This window comes from Hirundo rustica, chromosome 8, assembly GCF_015227805.2.
Source record: "Hirundo rustica isolate bHirRus1 chromosome 8, bHirRus1.pri.v3, whole genome shotgun sequence".
Lineage (NCBI taxonomy): Eukaryota > Metazoa > Chordata > Aves > Passeriformes > Hirundinidae > Hirundo > Hirundo rustica.
The window spans coordinates 19404217-19424426 of record NC_053457.1 but is presented as its reverse complement, the minus strand read 5'-3'; the positions used below and the strand labels follow the sequence as shown (position 1 = coordinate 19424426).

Here is a 20210-nt window from a genome sequence, read left to right as displayed (position 1 = left end):
AGGTAAACTTCATCTACTGGCATGCAGTTGTACAGAGATGTGTTTAAAATTTGAGAAACCAGAAGAGCTAGACTATGAAGGCATGTGTTCTTAGACATGTTTTTTAATAAAAAATGAATGCACACATACAAGTTTCCATGTTAGAAATGTTCTGTTGAGTTTGCATTAACTCCAGGAAACCTAAGGCAGGGTGAAGAGTCAGTTTCCTGACCTTGGCCAGAAGCCAAGCATGACCTTTCAGACATGGTGAATACCATTCAGCAGTCTCATTCACTCAGTTTTCCTCACTTGAATGCTGGAAGAATAAATCTTCTGCAGTAAGGGAAAAACTAGGTTGGCTGGAGGTTGGAGGAAGACTCAACACTGGGTAAAGAAGAGGTGGAGGCTTCTGCTGACAACTGGTTCAGTCCTCAAGCTTGAGTCTTAGCTTTTTTGCAGGCTGGCACTGTTTCTTCCTCCTCAGCCTTGCGAGGTTTCTTCACTGTGTACACTACACCACAGGCACTCTTTCGAGTTTCTGGAATACACAAGCAGAAGCTGCAGTACCAGTACCTCAAATACTCAAATAAAGTGCATTTAAGGTTTACTCAGTTCAGGCGTCTGTGCCCCAAACCACAGCTGGACATGTTGAGCAACCAGCCCATCAGCACACACAGCAGGGAAGCAACCTGCAAGAGCAGGAGCTTGGGATTCACTGCATTGCAGGGAAGAGGAACTACTGGGGCAAATACAATGGTGGGTGTAGAATTATAGCAAACCAAGGAAAACCAAGGTCTGCAGGGGCTGAGGAGCTGCAGAGACACAAAACCATAGAAAACCAGGCTTAGTCAGTTCAATAATCACAGAAGAACACATTCTTGAAGCACTGTCAAAAGCATTTCTGAGCCAAACATACTGATCTTAAAAAATACTAAAAAAAAAACCCTAAACAAACCAACCAAAAAATGCATTCACATACCCTAGGATTCTTAGATTATATGGGCAGAGCATCCCCTACATACCAAGAAAGTGACTTCATGGTATTGAGGAGTTTTATTTAAAGAACTCTCAACATTATCATGAAATACTGGTGTGTGATGTTACCAAATACTAGCATTTGTCAAACAACCTACTGAGCCCAATACAATTTTGTAATTACTGGTGGGAAGCTTCTCTGCAAAATTTGAGTTAGAAGAGATTCCCTATTAGCAGAGAAACTCTGCAAGAATCTTGACAAAATATATTGACTTATTCTGGGCTAGTACCCTCTCTGGGACAAGGGAAATGACACTTGCTATTTAATTTCACAGATAAGACAGATGACAGGCTTGAGAAATCCCACATAAATTTGACAAACTATATTTCTTTGTAGAGCAGCAGGCTGGAGGAGAACCTGTTGATTTTTCTGAGTTTGAAATGATCCTTACTGAAGTGTGAGTCAGAAATAATCCACGTATTAGAGCACTGGAAAGGGACATGACTAAGGTTGCTTCTACACACAGGCTGGAGAAAGACAAATGCAGAACACATGCATAACCATTTTTATGAAGCCAGTTACTTAGTTTCTGTCAGCATCACCAAGACCAACATTCAAACCTTTCTGAAAGGGATAGTTTCACTATGAAGCACAGCAGGCACATCCCTATTCTGGTTGAACCATTTATGACTCATTAATGTAGTTGAGTGAGTCCTCCAGCACAGACAGCACCATCAGTTCAGCCACTGATTTGCCAACACGGCAACAAGGAAAAATAAAACAGCCTTGCCACACAAGCTCCTCTTCATGCATGGACAAAGAAGCTGAAACCCTGATCTGACTCGCTCTGTAAGGTCTCAGGCCTTTTGGAGAATATGCATCAACAAGAACTTGGTTTAACAAATGCACTTAGAGAAGCTTACAAGTGCTCACCTCCATGCAGCATGGCGGCTCTGCAGTTGGTGGACACGGCTGCCTTTGCTTCGCCTTCTGACAGGCCAAACAGCAGACCTCTGTCACTGCTGCTCAGGATCAAAACACACAGGAAGCAACAAGCACAACAGGGAAGGATCTCTGCATGATAGGTTTGCTTGCTCTACAAATAACTGGGAATTAGCGAGGCTGTAACTCAAAGTGACATTTTGCATAAGGTTACCCAGAAGCAGAGAAATGAGGCACCCAATTCTCCTGACTGTAGCTCCCCAGCAGCCCTCCTGAAAAGCTCCTGGCAACGTTGCTTCTTTCTAGACAAGAAGCTTTACTTTTGAAATTAAAAGCCTGTCAGCATAGGAACATTTTAGATATGTTCAGGCATAAAATCAGGCAAAAAAATTACCCCATGGAAAATTTCTGTTTTGGAAACAGACAGAGCACTGCCTGATACAAAAGCATTATGCTAAAGTTTCCAGCCACCTTTAGCAGGGATGAGACCACATTAGCTATGTTGATTTGGGTAGAGCCTGACTGCTCACTTTAAGAGGGAAGAAAACGTTGCACATAAAATCCTTCCAGGCCACACAGCCTCCCACATGGCTCTCATGACTCAGAGCACGCTCCTTCCCTTCCAGGAACAGGCCAGATATGTGCTTCTGGGGTGGGGAGAGTAATAAAAATGCATCTGAGATCTGAAAAGAAGGGAAGAAAAGACACTCTCCTTTGCTTCTAGAACACAATCTCTTATTTAATATTACATGTGTAACTAAGGACTGGAAAATTCAGCACAGTAGTAGTTACTGCTCTGACAGGAACTTTCAATTTTACATAAATAAAATTTTATAGCTTCTGCTACCAAAAATGTGGCACTTCGGAGATACTAAGTGATAATTTCTTGTTTGGTTCATAGTGTTCATAGATTTTTATGGGTTTTATTCACTTCTCCATTTACAGCCACACAACATTAATGCACATCAAAACAAAACACTCCTGTAGCTGAGCACAAACATTATTAGTCACAGAGACTTCTCATGCCACCCCATGACCAAGATCTGTTGCTCCTTCCACACACACTCAGAGCCCTGATCCATTGAATGGTTCACTAGCAAGTACCACTGTATAAAGTTCAAGGACTATAAAGGATGAAAAAAATTTCAAAGCCATTTTAAACTTTGGAATGCTACTACTAACTGCTGACTTTGGGAAAGGATACAGATTAGCCACATCGTAAGGACCACGGAGCTCTAGAGGCTGAAATAAAACAAAGAAGTTTGGATATGTGAATGCCTTTGCTGTCAGTGTGAGCAGGCTGGGCAAGGCTATCAGATAGGCAAGATTAAATGCTATGTAATAGCAAGCTACTGCCGATAGCAGGAAATCAAGCAAATACCACTGTTTTGGCAAAGAGTCTCCATGTGGGAGAAAACTGTCATGGAAAATACCACAGAAGCAGCACAAAACGCCCCCCCAAAACCAACAAAACATAACAACCAATCAAAAAAAAAATCCCGAAACCCACAACACAATCCTTTGGTAAAGGCAACCACATTTAAACTTACAATTTTTATATGTTCATGCGTAATTAAAGCTGTATTTTCAGCCACAGATAAATCTTCAAAGTGTTCTAACTTTTTTAAAAAAAAAAAAAAAAAAGTATCTGGGACTTACCCTTTCAGCTGCACTAGATATAACTATGTTCTGGAAAACAAAAGAGAGCAAACATTCATCTGTAAGACAGCACCAAGAGATGGGGAAAAAAAAAAAAAATCAGCAAGATGCAAAACCTTTATGAGCATTAGCTCAGCTCAGGCTCAGAGCCCAATTAAACATCAGAGTATCTGTGAACTCCATCAGGGTGGGACTTTTAATTTGGGGACATATTAATTATTGCCCTGTCCCCTACACAGAGAGGGGCACAGGCATAAGCCCTCCCTTGCAATTACAAACCTCTCACAGCCAGATTGGAGATGAGTAAGCACATCACATCTTAGAAGGACAGGTGGTGGCTTAATGCCATCACTGGACACTTATACAGCTTAGCCTATCAGCCTGTATCTCTCACAGTGGACTTCAAAGGGCCCTTAAGGGTAAAGAAGAAATGCAGCGCTGCAGACACTGGGTTAAGAAGTGTCCCCTTTATTCACACCAGCTGAAAAAGGCCCCACACAAACAACAACTCACCCTGATCTGTAACAAAAATGGATTTAGGAGTTCAGGATCCCCCAGAAGCAGCTTACATAATATCATGCCTTGTGACAGTTTGATGCTCCCAAATTTTCAGCCTATACTGTTGCAGTACAACTCAATGCTAAGCATTCATGTTAGCCTTGACCACACTCACACTGGCTCAGGAAATGTATTTACACTTAGGCAGTGGCTGCCACTTTGTGCCACACACTCATTTCCCTCAACACTGGCACCCCTATGAAAATCACCAGGCAGAGAAATCCCTTCTTCCCCAAAAGGTTTCTGCAGAATAGGTGTGTTACTACACAGGGGCTGGCAGATACCACAGCTCAGCTGCTGATGCTAAGCCCCAATGATGCTCACCTTGGGGGAGCCTGTTTAGCTCAGGGAGTAAGTCTGCAGCAGCAAAACATCCTTGCACCTTTTTTTATACTGAATAAAATGCTTTGGGAACTTCTGTTTGAGTGGGTGAGAATTAGAATTGTGCTGAGGCAGAGACAGACTTTCCCTCTCTGACGTCAGTACCACCAACACATCACACCATCTCTGGTTTCAAGGTGGGGCTTTGATCCCTTCCCCACATGCAGGGTGGCTCTGCATCCCCTGCCACCTCCCCTGCACAGAGCTGGGCAGGCACGGGAAGAAAATGCCCTGTGTGCAGCTGGAGCTCAACAGCTGAAAGATCTACATAAAAATGACTGCATGTTCACACTGTGCCCAAGGTCTCCCTGCGTGCTGAGGAGGAGAGGATGGGACAGATGACTGCCTCACCATAAGGAAAGGCTGAAGCAGGAGCAGTATATACATCAAAGTGACTTAACAGCACACATCCTGATGGAGCCTAGGACTTTCTTTTCTGAATAGTTCACCTTTAAAACTATGCTCTGGATCCCAAAGCTGCTTTTTTGAGCCTAAGTGGTGCTGACTGCAACAGTTTGCTGGGAAAATTCAAGTCTAAACTGTAGCAACTAATGCCTGTTACCTAGGCTCAGAGAAGCTGTATGAGACATCTCAACCCAGCACAGGATTGTGGATCACTGCTGTGCATTGGAGATACGCTCTGGCTAGTTCAAAGGCAACTGGCTTTCACTAGGGGATGGGTAAGATGGAGGAAGGAGACAAGAGCAGGCAAGAAAAGCACTGCTGGCAAGTGAAGGACAGGCAGGCAAAGGCAAATCCAAGGCAAGAGCTAAAGGGAAATCTAAAAGGCAAAACACTACCTCCCCAGGTAAAGCAGACAGCAGCTGTTCAGTACACTGCTCCAGGCAGCCTCCAACTCTGTTACCAAAACATGGGAGGTGAGGGACTGTGGCTATACACACCTTCTGTCTGGCAAGGCAGGGGAATTTCTCCTTCATTCCCTGCACATTTTAATGCTTTAAAGACACTGCTCAATGCCAGCTCTGAGAACACAAGAAAATTTCTGAATGTTTCTCTGCCCTGCTGTAATAGCAGAGGAATAAAAGGATCCAAAAGCTACTACAGGTTCAGCAACTACACGTTAACAGAACATGAGAGTTGCATGCCAGGGGCCAAAGGAAGCAGCCTATGGATCAGCCTTCCCATGTCTCATTTAAACAAGGGCCTTTACCTCACCGACAGAGGCAAACACTCAGTAAGGGCTAATAACCATCTCTGCTGGTCCACAACTTACTGAGTCTGGAGGCAAAGAACACAGACAAGCTAGCAGTCCTCTTCCAGTGCCAGCTGATTTAGCTTCCAGGCACAAGCTGAAACAGCAGACTGACAGATGCAGAATGAAAGGGCACCAGTCACAGACTGAGTGCCTGAACATCTCACTTGCCCTGTCCATGACATCAACTCAACCGGTGCTCTCCAGTTCATCAACAACCACGTGAGAAGCACATCCTGAACTGCACAGAGGAAAGAGGAGCAACATCAAAAAGGGAATTCCAAAGGAAAGGGGTCTGGTGTGTACAGAAGTCATGCCCAAGTCAGTACTTCAACTTCCAGAGCTGGGCTTCTCAGGAGAGGCTGTGCTTCTGTAGCACCAAGGAAACAAATCTGTTTGACCCATCCTATTGTTTTATAAAAACTGCCATGTTTGAAGAGAACTGAGGTAATGATGGATCTACTTTTAATTTACCTTCCAAGCTCTACATCCCACTTCAGATTTTCCAAATCCAGCTGGCATTCAGATGCCAAATCCAGCTTCTCTGGACTAGCTACATGTGGCAGAGGCCATTTACAATACAGAAGGGGGAGCTGCAATTTCTGTTAACTTTGATATGTATTATGATGCATGGCCTGAGAGGACACAGCATAACAGACAGCTTAACCTGGTAGCCTGGGAGGAGGGAAGTTATGAAAGCAATGGGTTACAGGCATCTCAAAGTTACTTCTTCCTTGGGTTTCAGTAGCATGGAAGAATGCAGATCCCCTGACTGCAGCAAAGCCTTGGCTGACAGCCAGCTAGCTGTTGGGTCTATTTTGGACACAGAGAATTTACTAACCTTTTAACGAAACAAGGTTTCTACTTTTTTTCTTACTGTTTTCTAGCCCCCATATTCAAAGTAGACAGTCAAAAGAGCTTTTGGTCAACAAGAAATATGAAATGGAGGATTTTAAAGAAATACATGAATTTCAGTTCTGGTGCAAACCTTAGATGTCTGGCACTTTAATCTCCCTCCATCCCCTCCCACCTTTGTTTTGGGAATCGCATACCATAACAACACATGCGTTGTTCTGGAAAAAAAATCGTACAGCTTGACAGCTTAAGAAGAAAGCAGGAAGTGGTGCAAGACTTGAAGTATCTGGAGCTACAATGATCATGTCCTTGTGTTAGTAGGCCAAGCTTCAGATGTCCTGGCATCAAACTCATTTAAAATGGCTCAGTCTGTACAAGTCCAGAAGAATCTGAACTGATTTAATTACCTTGTTTTTAGTTTGAGAGCTTACCTTTCCTTTGCAGATCTGCATCAGGCTGATGGCATTTGAAATTGTGTATCTCCTCATTGTAGAGTCTTTGATGGCAGGCGTGTAAAGAAGTTCAAAGTAAATGCCTCGATCTATTGCCTTCACATGAAAGAGAGTGATCGAAAATCAAAAGGAGAGAAGCCTAACAATCTAACAACTGCTGTCTATTATTGATGTAGCTTATTCTCAGTTTAACTGTGTCACATATGAAAAAATTAAGGCAGAACTGTTCCAGTAAGAGCACAGCACAGCATGAAAGGAGAGTGGGGGAAGGCATCACTGTACACCAGATACATGTGCATAAATCTTGGATGATGGATAAATGAGGTTTAACAAACAAATACCTAGCACTTATTTGTTCTAATTTGCTATCACTAATATAAACACACTATAACAGAGTTAAGGAGACAGATAACCAACCACTGGTGGTTATTTGCTGTCTTGAAACTTTGAGGACCTTACTCCTCTAGTTCCACACCCTGCTGTAAGAAAGATCACCACTTCCCTCAGTACCCAAGTACTGCAGATGAAGAATTCCTCCTTGCACAAAAGCAGCAATGAGGACCCTTCTCCTGTCTCACAGCATACTCTGGTGTTTGTGACAGTGTTAAATAACAGTGAGTCACAGAAGAGGTTTCAAATAGTAATACTGATTATATTTTCAGCTGCTTTGACATCCATTGCTATCTGTCAAAATGCCTCACCAAAAGCCTTGTATTCTTGTTTTTGCAAACACAGAAAGGTTAAGCAACTTGCACACAGTGTGCCAGCAATAGAGACAATGTAAAGCCAGGAGTTCTTTGTTCCATGGCAATCCTACATTTGCCTGAGATGATACTCTACATTTACACAAACATTATTAAAATATGCCGCAGTGGTAATACTGTAAGAGAGTCCAGTAACTGAATACAGCTGGAATTAATCTAGCTCCCACCCATGCATGACCCCTGCATGCAAGAACAACAGAAGCTACATATGCACCAAATGTTTTACACAGAACTGGCCTCATAGCTACAAACAAGAGAAGCCTGAAGTTATCAAAACCAAACAGGTGATGGCAATACACCAATTTCCAGTCAAGGTGATTTTTCACCTCATCCTTACCACTTTACCTGCCAACCTGTCTGGCACCATAATGACCAAACTTATTGCCTCAGGATGCACAGACCAGCCCAACAGACAGACTGCCTCAAAGCTGGCAGTGTAGAAGATGAGAAGTAGCTTCCAAGGAAAATGTCTCCCAACACAGAGCACTAAGAGCCACACAGTTCCTCACCTGGGCCAGCTGCTGGAGTTTTAGGCAGCTAGGGTACTTGCATACAGTGTTTCATACAAAATTGTTACTCCAAGTAGAATGTTGAAATCCTCAGTTTATCATAAACTCCAATGTATTATTTTTGTTCTGAGAATTAATTCTAGTTAATTATGATTTTTTATTCTAGGTCAAACGTTCTAAGAAAAGGAAGTAGGATTACTAGCCAATTCTAAATCTAAATTTTTGAGTACTAAAGAATGTAACCAAGAATGCCTACGTGGAATGAACCTTTACATTTATTCAGAGGAGAAAACAAGTTACCCTAAGAGCATGTTCAGATTAAGTTTTCTGGCAAACTACCAAAAGCAGGCAGAGCTATATTTGATCCACGCTGATAGGCATCTTGGGTCTCACAGCACATATTTAGCAATGCCACATTTGGTTCATTTACCAAGACATTCTTTTGTCCAAGTATGGATTCAATACAGTTGTCTTTCACGTAAACAGCACAACATCCTGCTCCCAAATTACCACTGCCATTCGCATTTCCTGTCTTTTAAACCAAAGGGCTGTTTATCTATCCTGACACAGCTGAACCACTTTTGGTTTGGGAAGCAGCTTAGTCAGCAATCACACCATATCTCCCTGCTTAGCAGCACAGGGGCCTTAAGGTTCTGTTTCCACTCCTTGGGAACACCACTTCTGCCTTCTTAAGTGGGGGACAGGAGAAGAAAAAGAAAGAACATACATCACTGTGTGTTAAATGCTGCAGTGGAGGCCCTTGAAGTGAAGGACATTTGAAACAACACTATACATTATGCAAGAAAATAAAAGAACCACTTGGATAGGAATGGTGGGAGGAAAGCGGTAGGGAATTCAACTCAAATTCTGTATTTAATGTCAGTCTAACAGCAAGAAAACAATTTAGATGTAAATTTACCATATTCACAGGGGGCCTTCGGAAGTAGAATGGCAGCTTTTCTGTGACATGTATGCAGACCAGATCTACATCTAGTGTTGTGCAAGCAATCTACAGCAAAGAAATAGGAACAGGTTATTAGATATGCCAAAAAAATGCATAATCAACTTAAGGCGCACTAATATTCTCTTTCATTTCTTAATGCAACAAACGTCTCTCCAGGGTGAGTTCAATTTTAAAATTAAGAGGTACTATGCCTTGCAGGTATGTCAATAGAACAGCAGCATTTGAGACTTAAACCCCAAGTCTTCCCTTTCTTACAGAACTAATTTTCCAATAAAATAATGGTCAACCCCAAAGCAATACTCACTTCTTTGTTTTTATCTGGCAGAGGACATGCAGAAGCAATGCTGGATTTTGACTAAAGAACTCACAGTAAACCCCAGTTTACAAAGGGAAGAGCCCAGGAACTGCCCCTTGTCCCATCATGCTCTGCTTCCAGTGCAGCACCTGTTTGTTTTCAGGATTAATTACTTTCACCTGAAGCAATAGAGGAAAGTGAAAAAAAAGCAGAATGTGACTGTGACTGGTGGTGCTGCATGCCCAATACTGGAGACCAATCCTCAGAGCCTCCCTTTCCTGGCTGGCTGGAGAACGTGCAGCTCCTCCTGGCAGCCACGCCTCTGGCGGAGTCTGGAGACAGCACTGAAGGCTGCAGTTTAAGAGCTCAGCTTTGAATTCAAACCATGATTTACAGGTTGTATTAAGAGATAGAGGGAATGACCAAGGGGCAGAGGCTCCTCACACTGAGATACAGGGAAAATAAAGGGCACCTAAAAGGGAGTCCTTGATTTACATTAATCTCATGCACCAAGGTAGGAATCATATATGCCTACTCTGTAAGGAAGATTACACAGGGCCAGACTAATGTCTGTAAGCAGTGCAGTAACAAAGAAGGTAAGATAGGCTGAGGAAGTTGAAAAGGAATTTTCTGTGTGTAGGGGAACTCTCTGCACTCAGAAACCTGCCAGCAGCTGCTCCAAATACACCTGGGCCAGGTGCCAACCATTCATCCCTCCTCCCGCTGGCACAAAAGCAGTGGGGGCTGTGAGGAGCCCCAGGGGGAAGAGCTGCTCTAACACAAGGCACACTACTGCTTGGCAAACTGGTCTCCTACCAGTTAGTTCACATGGGATTTGGAGGGAGATGAGAGCAGAAGCCCAGCTTTAGAAATGTTTCTTAGGTGTTGATAGCACTCTCTCCTAGACAAGACAGCCACAGTAAACATGCAGACAAACCACAAGGTTTCTGAAGCTGAAATGTGTCTGGCAGGACATTCAGACTAATTCTTTTCTTCATGCCCTACCTTTATCCTCCATTAGGCAGGACATGGGCTGCCTATGCAATCTACGGCACAGACTTAGACTTGCAAGAGGAAGTTCAGCCCTACTACAGTCAGTTTCCCTCCTTTTCTTGCATCAGGTACAAACTACTACACAGAGGTGATTTATCAGAACAAGATGCACAGAGCAAATAGCTCCAAATAGCACCCTAGAAAATATGTCAGTGATGTCATAAAAAATTCAGGAAAAGATAATGCTAAAAATTAAGGAAAGCAATAATAGACATCAGATACATACAAGCTGCCCCATGTGATGAGCAATCAAGCCTTCCTAATCAGCTCCAGAAACACTGGAAAACTCTTTATCATTTTGCAAATTAAGCACAGTAGGAGAGGGAGTGACTCAAAAGCCAGGATATCTACAGGGTTCCAGTGACATGAACATTTCAGGAAATACCACCAAGGAAAACCAAACCACGAGTCATATTTCCCCATGAGAAATTCCTGCACTGTATGAAAAACTGGAGAGCAGATTTCTCCAAGAACTCTCACATTCAGCCTGGCTTTGGCTCCCAAAGTCAGATATGCAGGCAAGTTAAGGTTTCCCTGCCTGCTGAAAAGATCTGAAGTGCAACAACTTCACCCAGAAAATGACACGCAGCAAGTTGCACAGCCCAGCAGCTGCCTGGCAGCACTGTGGGCAAGAGCCCCATCTGCTGGGAAACTCCAGCCAGCCATTACAAAATACATCTGCCACTGTCTGCAGGATTTGAAGCAAGCTTTGGCAAATGTTTTAGGAATAAACACTGAAATTTGACTTTGCACTACATCCTCAGACTTACACATGTGAGTCTTTTTAGGTACTGGTGATGTGCTAAGTGCTTAGGAACAGCAGACAGAGCAAACTAATATTATCAAAACAGTCAGAAATCTTGGAAAACAAAATTTTTGAAAAGCGGCAAGTACAAACCCTATTACCTGCATGGAGTGGGCATTCCTGCTGCAGGCCAAAACCATCTTTTTGGGAGACTTAAACAAGGAGCCCCTTCTACAATTTGCAAACATAGCTTCCTCATCTCCTTAAGGATGTAAATTATTTGAAGAATTTGAGCACATATTTCAGAACATATCACTGCCACACTCAGTCACAAAAGGGGCACAGACTTGTGACAAAGGGGCACAGACTAGTTTTGGGGCATGCTAAAATTGGAGTACATCTCCAATGGTCACGTAACTTTTTCACAAAAACATGAAAAGTCTTGTTCTATGGAGAAAATACAAGTGCCAAATTGTTGGTGAGAAAGATGATGCTCTTGACACAATGTTGAGTTACCAAAAGCCAATAGGAAGTTCACTGGTCATGCAAAACCCACTCCTGAAAGATTCATTCTTAATAATGAAATGTCCATGAGTTGTAAGAGCCAAACTGAATGTGCTGAAACCCCTGTGTAAGGTCCTTTCACCTGACTCTCTGTGTGACACCTCTGTGAAACTGAACCAGCTCTCCACAGAGTGAGACATTCCAAAATCTCTAAACAACAGACAACCATACACAAACCTGCCCTAAATGTGAAAACGTAAGGATGAAACCTTTCACCTCATGCAGCTTGCAAGAAACATGCCCAGGTTCCATCCCCAGCTCAAAGTGCTGCCAGCATGGAAGCAATGAAGATAATCTCACTGACAATCCTGCCTCTCTCCTCACACCCTGTCCATCACCTGCCAGAGTGTCAGCTTAACCAGGCACTGTCTGCACTGCCAGAGCACAGCCACCCGCTCTGCGCTGGCACCACCCTCTGCGTGGCTGGCTGCTGAATCACACCGGGAAAGTGGATCTGCCGGAAAAATAACTTGGCAAAAACTCTGGTTACTGCTCAGCCAAAAGCATGCTCAAAGCAAACTGCTATGCAGCTAAGCAAGCAAGCAGCCTCAGCAGCAAAGCAGCCAGGGACTTGCAGAAATGAGTGGCTGTTTATGCCAGTTTAAACACTGCCACAGCTGGACATCCAACTGCAGCGGGAGTCATGATATGGCTGAAAATATGCAATAATAATCCTTAAGTGAGAGAACACCCTTTTCCCAAGAATACAACACAGCATGCCTCTGCTGATTACCTAGTTTCCTGTTTAAACACATGATAAACTGATTGAGCTGACTTGAGAAGTGAGATTTTGTACCATTGCCAGAGGTCAAAAGAAAGAGGCGGAAAGTGGCCCTCAAGAATATTTTAAACTATTTGCCTCTGTCACACCCCCAAGAGTCCTAAAATCTTGCAAGGGAAATAAAATTCAGTAATTAGTTTCATTTAGCTGTAATTCTTATAATTAATTCTTGAATTCTGATGAAAAATTCTTTAAAGTTCATGTTCTTTGACAGCCTCTTGCTTTGTACCTTACTAGAAAAAGTCTTGAAATAGGAGGGGAAATACTGTAGAAAAACAAAACAGAAGAATATGATCTTAATGTGGCAAAACAGGTACTCAGCAGTACTAGAAACTGGCTTTAACTTATTTAAAAAAAAAAAAAAATCACCAGACTCTGTTTTAAACTGAGCAGCTCCCTTTGAAAGTAAATTCTTTAAAGGAACTGACTTTTTTTTGCTGTCCCTGTCCCTTCTCTACACTGCTTTAAACTGCATGCCTGCCTGCTGCCTGCCAGGCTAACAGAGATGGAACACTTCCACCTACTCACCCAATTCAGACTTAATGTTATTATTTATGAGCTTACAGTAAGTCAGACATCACAATTTTGGGTTTCATAAGAACAATTCTGACAAAAAAAAAAAACCTCGCTTCAAGGTGCTCCACCTGATCAGAACATCGACATCAGCTGTTACCAAGTATTTGAGAACAATTTAAATAAAAATATGAAGAAAATGGAGGTGAACAGTTACCAGGTAACTCACAGAACCACATTAGTTCCATTTTAAAATCTTCCCTAGCAGTTTAGAGGCCAGGAATAATTAGTTCTAACATAAGAGCACAAGCACATTTCAGGCAAGTTGTCAGGAGTGTGAGAAGGCAAAGCTCAAGACAGAAGCTTTCTACATGATGATAGTACACATATATCAGGGGGGAAAATGGATGTTTTCTCTCCTCACTAGAGTACAAGGCACACAAAGGCAACCACAGTGCAGGGGCATACAAGCCCACTCACCAGGTAGATGTTTCAGATTTTAACCTCATGGTCTTGCAGCCTTCTGCAAATCCTCCCAAACCCCTCAGCCTATCAACTGCCCAGACAACCTAGAAAGCTTGATTAACTCCATGAGGTCTTTATAAAATGGGAAATAAAATCAAAACAAAGCATGTACTGAAATTAGCACAAGGCCCTAAATAAATGAGCATTACTGAGGAGATGACTGTACTTACATGGAACAGTTTCTCAGTTTTTGGAAATACCGCTATGATGTCATATAACCTTATATTTGCAGATGTCGACCTCTATAAAAGGAGCAAACAATTACCACCTTGAATTCTGACACAGATGTCAAAGCTATGCACAATGATTACAACCCAAACAATGAGAAGAAAAATCTTCTTTCCTTGTCAAGTACTAAAACAAGTCAATAACACAGCTGGTTTCTACAGTGAAGTCATTCATTCTCAGTTTGAGGCTAGTCCCACCCATCTACTAACACACTTACACTTTTTGCTTTGATCTTGTAGCATGGAAACATAACCAGACACCAGGCTTGCTCATGGTCCTCTAGTTTATACACAGAAGTCCAGAAACCAAGGAACAGAACTGTTGATCCATATTGACAAATTATCAACAGAAGCCATATCCAATCTTGTAAGTCTGCATCTCCTCATGATCATGTTGTTAAAGATGCAATCTGAGAAATCTCTGCTGAGTGCCCTATAAATTCCAGGAAGTTGTTACCATAGAACTTCCAAAGTTTCATTCATTGAAAAAAAGAAATAAAAGCTGCAAAACTGATTGCTGAGTATACTTACCAAGAGATTACAGTGGGCAGGATCAGAAACAATAAGTGTTAGCCGGGTCAAGACTTTAATTCTTTTAGTTGTCCCCTAGAGAAAAAAGAATAATAGAAAAAAATTAAAAACCCAAAGTAAAAACTTGTGGTAATTTCTATCCAATCTGCTATAAAAAGAAAATGGTGTCATGCTTATAGTCTTGCTATACTAATTTTCTAAAGTCTGTATTTACACTTCCCTAATTTACATTATCTGATATTATACCTGTCCTTACAAAGAATGACTTATGTGTTTCTCTGGGGGAGGATGAATAGCAAGGAAAAAACAAATTAGGAAAAACAATCATGCAGAAAAATTGAGTATGTTTTACTACTGCTATGATTCCCCAGGCAGGCCACAACTGCAAGGAAAAGCAGTTCCTGAATTAATCAATGTCAGTGACCCAAAACACAGTGTTGTATTTCTTTATACCCAAATTTTGCTCCATCAAAACCACAAAAGTTACTTCCAAAACTTCAATTTCAAGAATTGTACTGTTGTTATTCAACTACAAGCAGATTCAAAATACAAAGTAATTTCTTTAATAATTTCTAAAATAATGATTAGAGCCTACCCTGATGTGAGTACACCATTCTTCCAATGCTTGGTGGTTTAACCATGAAATAATGGACCAATTTCTCTTTTTTAACACCTCATACACAAAAGCACATACACAAACGCACAAAGGTAAAAAAAAGGTAACTCAGAATAACAATATATATATATATACTGCAACTAGACATACTTGTACAATGGGCAAAGATGGAAACAGCTCTGAAGGTGATACTGGCTTGATGATTTCCTTGAAAGAGAACAGAACAAAGTTGTTAAAATGTCGTGGGTTAGGTTTACATGTAAACAAAAACTGTGTTCCAATCTTAAGAAGAAATCTATCACACTAAGAAAACTATTTTTGTGGGACAGTACATGAACCATATTAAAAATTAATTCTAGGGCAGTTCTACTGAAATATAAAATAGGAGTTTTGGTACAAATAGAGAGATTTGTACTTGTGTCTAGATGTACACTCTATAGCTAAAGCTATCTGGAAACATGCAGTAGGGCAGCAAGTTTACTAAAGAAAACACAGTAAAAACAAATAACCCCAAGAAAAATTACCTGTTTCTTTTCTTTAAAATCGATGACATGATTAAGTGCAACTGTAGAATATCCCACTGAAAAACACACAGTAAGAAGATTTTGCCCAGTAAATAAAAAGGAAACAAATCCAATGAGAAAACTGTAAAATACTCATATCTTAAATGTCTTGAAGTTAATAATCACGTGCATATTTAGATTTTACAGTATTTTAAAGAAGTCTCGTTCACCCAAAAAGTGCTTTAAAATAGAAAAAAAAAAAAAATTGCTTGGTTTTAACACAGCCCAGGCCTGACAACTCTTACTCAATGGCAGAGCTTTATGAACACGAACACTTGGGCTCGGTGTCCCAAAAGGTCTGGCCTCGTTTGGCCCTGCTTATGACTTTCTTTATGAAAAACTTCTAAGTATATTCAGGACAGCTGTTAAAACTTCAGACAACGCAGAGCTGGGAGAGATACAGCCGTCGAAGGCGGCAAAGCGAGCAATTCCGAACGGTGCGGACTGCACGGAGGAGAAGGTATGGCTCCAAGCGCTCCGAGGAAGATGACACACTTGCCAGGGGCATTTAAACCACCCGCCCCAAACACGGGACACGCAGCACGTGGCTGTACGAGAGTTCTGCGGGAACACATCCGAGCCGTACGGAACCGCAGGAGGAAAAACTCGTCCACGTTGGGAAAAACCAACAGTTACATTGGGATAAGCAGGCAGAGACAGAGCTGCGAGGCGCATCAGGAGCTTCCCCTGCGACCCAGCCCTGGGTCTGCGGAGAGCTGCGGGCTGAGCGGGCAGAGCGGAGCGGCGCCGGGAAAACGCGCCCGCTGCGGGGCGGGTGGCGAGGGTCGGCCTGCTCCGAGGGGAGGGGAGGCTCATCCCGGGGAGTCCGGCTGTGCCCACCCCAGCCCGCAGGTTCCGCCTGCGCCTCCCGAGCCAGGGGAGCCGCCGTTCGCGTCCCGCTCTCCTCCCGGCCGGGGCCGGCCCGCCCTCCCCAGTTCATCCCCACCGAGCTCCGGGCCGGCCGCGCCGCCCTCCCCGCTCGCAGGACTCACGGTGCGCGGCGGCCTCCAGCAGGCTCTGCAGGGACTTCTTGTCCAGCCCCTGCGGCAGGTTCAGGTCGGCGAAGCCGGCCATGCTCCGGCCGCGGCGGGCGGGCGCAGCCCCGACGCGGCAGCGCGCATGGCGGCGGCGCCGCCCCTCCGCCCGGGGCAGCCTGGGCCCTGTAGTCCCGCCCTGCCGGGCCGGCGGCACCCGCGGCGCCGGCCGCGCGGCGGGGAGGGCCGTGGGCTGAGCGCTCGGGTCTCAGGCGGGGGCCCTGAAGGAGATCCGCCGTGGTTCGTTCTCAGGCAGCGCACCCCGGGCTCTGGGGGACATCCCCCCGACCCAGGGGAGCCCCCGGCTGTGCCGCTCTCGCCGCTCCCCTCGGAGCCGCCGGGTGCCCGCCAGGTGGAGCGGTAGCCCTGCTCCAGTGGCGTGTTTATCCCCTAGTTAAATAAAAATCAAACCCAATATTTTCTATTTAGAGTTTTGTGGTTATTCTCTTTCTTACAAAGCCCCGAGCTGCCATGTCAAAGATATCCCCTGACGCGGAAAAGGAATGAGGAATTCTCACAGACCAATTGCCACATACAAGTTCATCGTGTAACACTGCCACAAAAAGTACAAGTATTGTTCTGCCGCTGATAAATAGCAGAGAATATATAAAATACAAATGGAAATTCTCAGTAGGCAGTTTTTAGGGGCTGCTGAAGACTACAGTTCTGCAATTCCTATCCAACTTCAGGTGGACAGACTAGGGGGTCCTTTGCTTTTTCTATCTTCGAATTGGGCTAAATGTTCACCAGGGGAAGTCTGTGGACTATCTGGAGCCCTGAATTCTTAATAAAGCAAAAATGCTTCCAACCAAGGCCAAGGCTGCTGCCAAACCCTGAACATCCCTCCTCACAGGGATACCTTGATACAGGTTGTGCAAGCCGTGCGCACAGGACTGGTGGGGACCTGGGACTCATTTATGCCAAAGAGATAGCTTGGTTAACAAAGCGTGGAAACAACAATGCCTTCTTGGTGTATTTCTGGAGTTCCTGTCCTGTGTGATGAGCTACAAATACCTGGGATGGTACTTGTGGGCTGCAGCCACTGCACTAGGACTTGAAGCAGCTTTGAGGGTCTGTAGAAAACAGCTCCCACATCTGCATGGCAGGAAAAAACCCACATCGCTCTGAAAGGGATGAAACCCCCCAGCTGGTAAACCGTCTTTGTTTATGCCACATTTGTGGCAGCATTTTTTTCTTGACAATATTAGGTCAAGATATTTCAGTAAAGAAGCTCTGTTTTAGTCCACCTGCATCTGTAAGGTGCTTTCCTGTTACATCAGGTCAGGCAATACTGCTTCTCTGCCAGCCATTCGAACAAGCAGCACAGCTTGAATGGTATTGCCAAGGCTTTTCTTCGATGTGTGTGAAAATGGAACAGCTCGAGATATTATTCCAGGTTTTCTTTGGCTCAGTGTTTGATGTGACTTGATTTGTCTTAATGAATATAAAAAACAATCCAGAAGCATGTATCAGTTATTTCTGAATGACCCTACTGCAGCAGTGTTCAGAGATACCAAAGAGGATTAAGCAGCTTTCGTGTTTGGCAATATACAAGCAGAAGAAACCTTTCTTTGAGGTGCTTAAAATTGTGCTTAAAATTTAAACATATCTTCATGCAGAAGATCTGCAGAACCCTGATTACTGTTATAGTGTAAGAATCTGAGTACAAAGCAATTTTAGCACCAGCTGTCATGAATCATGTACTCAGAGCAGCGTACAGCCTTATTTCCTATGTTATTAATTCGATATTACTGCTTTTATTTACTCCAGCCCCAGTGATCTGCTTAGAACTTTCCTATCGTCCTCACTGTTAAACTGCAAGCTTCTGACATGCTTTGTTTCATGGTGTCCTGAAGTTCTCCTTGGTGAAAACAGATCTCCTCACTCCAAGTGTTTCTTTCCCAATACACTTAGACCTCAAGACAGTCATTTCAGTAAATTTTAATGCAGAAATTGTCACAATTCTTGCAATAGGTTTTCAATGGGCAGCCCATGGTAGCAACTGTTGGGTTTTTTGCTCTAGTTCTGTATTTGGCACTTTTAGGGTGCTAAGACTTTATTTATTACTATCTGCTTCAGCAACTCAGTAACATGAATGTCACAGTCACTTTTATCATAACCTCATAACCTCAATAAGCTCCCATGTAAAGGTACCGATGGAGTTTTCAGAGTTGGGAGCTCTCATTTTGAGTGATACAGAATTTTAAGCGTAAATGTCATCTTAATTGTTCATTTTCTTTTCAGATGCCAGCTTGCTGTTGTTAGTATTTGCTGGTTACAAAAAAGGGAAGACGTACTTTCATATTTAAGTTGTACAGATGCAAGTATTTATTTTGACAATGGTAAGAAATGCCAAATATGGGAATAGTTACCTCTCTGTTTTACTGCCACAGAGAGATGATGATTTATCTTCACAAAGACAAGAAAAGGCAGAAAAGTGCAGCTGCAACATATTTGCTAGTAGTTAGACAAGAGTGTTATTTGCTAAACAGTACATGCTGGGAATAAAAATTGAGGTTTCAGTAATACCTCTAGCCAGTCTCTGATAAAATATTCTAAATGTTTTGACAACGTATTTCCGCGAGGCAGAAGAAATATATACCTGTACTTTATTTATTGCTCCCAACAGCTGGTCCTCACCAAACTTATATAGCTTTCTAAGGAAAAAAAAAAAAGAAAGGGGAAAAAAAAAAATATGAAAAAAAAAAAATCAAAACAATAGACAAATGCAAACAACAGTTCAAGGAGATAAGCTCTCTCAGGCAAGGAAGAACAAAAAAGAGGATGATAAGAAAGAACAAAAGAACAAGAAAAAATCCTGATCTGTTTGTTTATTGCATTGCACACTCATGTTATCTTCCTGCCATGTGTACAATATTGAATGGCTTAAGAGGAGGAATGTAGCAGTGCCTTCAGCTTTTTAAGCTAAGCTGAGCAGGGCTGTTGTTTTCTAGAGGCAGCTGTGTGAGGGAAGGTGTTACCATGCTGGGCTGTCAGCATTTTCTCCTTTGCTGCTGAAGCTCTTGCACTGCATTCCTTGACCCATTTCAGTCAGGATCCTCCAAGTTAGCGCAGACCTGCTGTCTGCAAGCATCGAGTCCTCCAGGTAGGGATGAAGGATCCAGAATTAAGTGTGAGGTTTTCAACACAAACGCTTTGATAGGTACAGTCTGACCCCACTAAATCAACATGTGCTTGGGAAACTGTATTTCCTTGGCCAGCCTTAATGACCTATCTGACCTTATCTCACTAACGTGCGGCAAAGAATTGACATCAACAGGCACTGCTACAGTATATACTTAGTATGAATAACAAATGCTGCAAGATGTTATGTGATTGGTACTGTTTCTGGAGGATGGGGAAAAATTAAACAAAGGAGTTAACTGCTTAGGGAAAGGGAAAAAATCAAAGCAAAAATTTCTCTGGCTTTTTTTTTTTTTTTTTTTTTTTCTTCCTCCCCTAATCTTAAATTTTTCTTTATAACAGTAGTAAAATACCAAAGGTGAGATTT

At 42.9% G+C, this 20210-nt stretch overlaps 1 protein-coding gene across 1 annotated transcript; it reads right to left on the bottom strand.

Moving 5' to 3' along the window:
- Positions 1–80: 80 nt before the first annotated feature.
- On the bottom strand, positions 81–16778 carry RPP30 (ribonuclease P/MRP subunit p30). The gene is made up of 11 exons (XM_040071633.2): positions 16658–16778; positions 15627–15682; positions 15253–15309; positions 14487–14561; positions 13899–13970; positions 9208–9297; positions 6995–7111; positions 3557–3586; positions 3102–3139; positions 1889–1968; positions 81–517 (listed from the first exon to the last, which is right to left on the bottom strand). Exons 1-11 carry the CDS (start codon positions 16737–16739, stop codon positions 411–413), a joined length of 804 nt encoding a protein of 267 aa, XP_039927567.1. The 5' UTR covers positions 16740–16778; the 3' UTR covers positions 81–410.
- Between the last annotated feature and the right edge of the window lie 3432 nt (positions 16779–20210).

Excerpts from the sequence above, each read along its gene's own strand:
- RPP30 (XM_040071633.2), bottom strand. The coding sequence starts at position 16,739 with ATGGCCGGCTTCGCCGACCTGAACCTGCCGCAGGGGCTGGACAAGAAG. Across the intron at positions 14,562-15,252 it reads CATCTTTGCCCATTGTACAA|GGGACAACTAAAAGAATTAA; the intron begins GTATGTCTAGTT and ends TTTTTTCTCTAG. Across the intron at positions 13,971-14,486 it reads CTGCCCACTGTAATCTCTTG|AGGTCGACATCTGCAAATAT; the intron begins GTAAGTATACTC and ends CTCCTTTTATAG.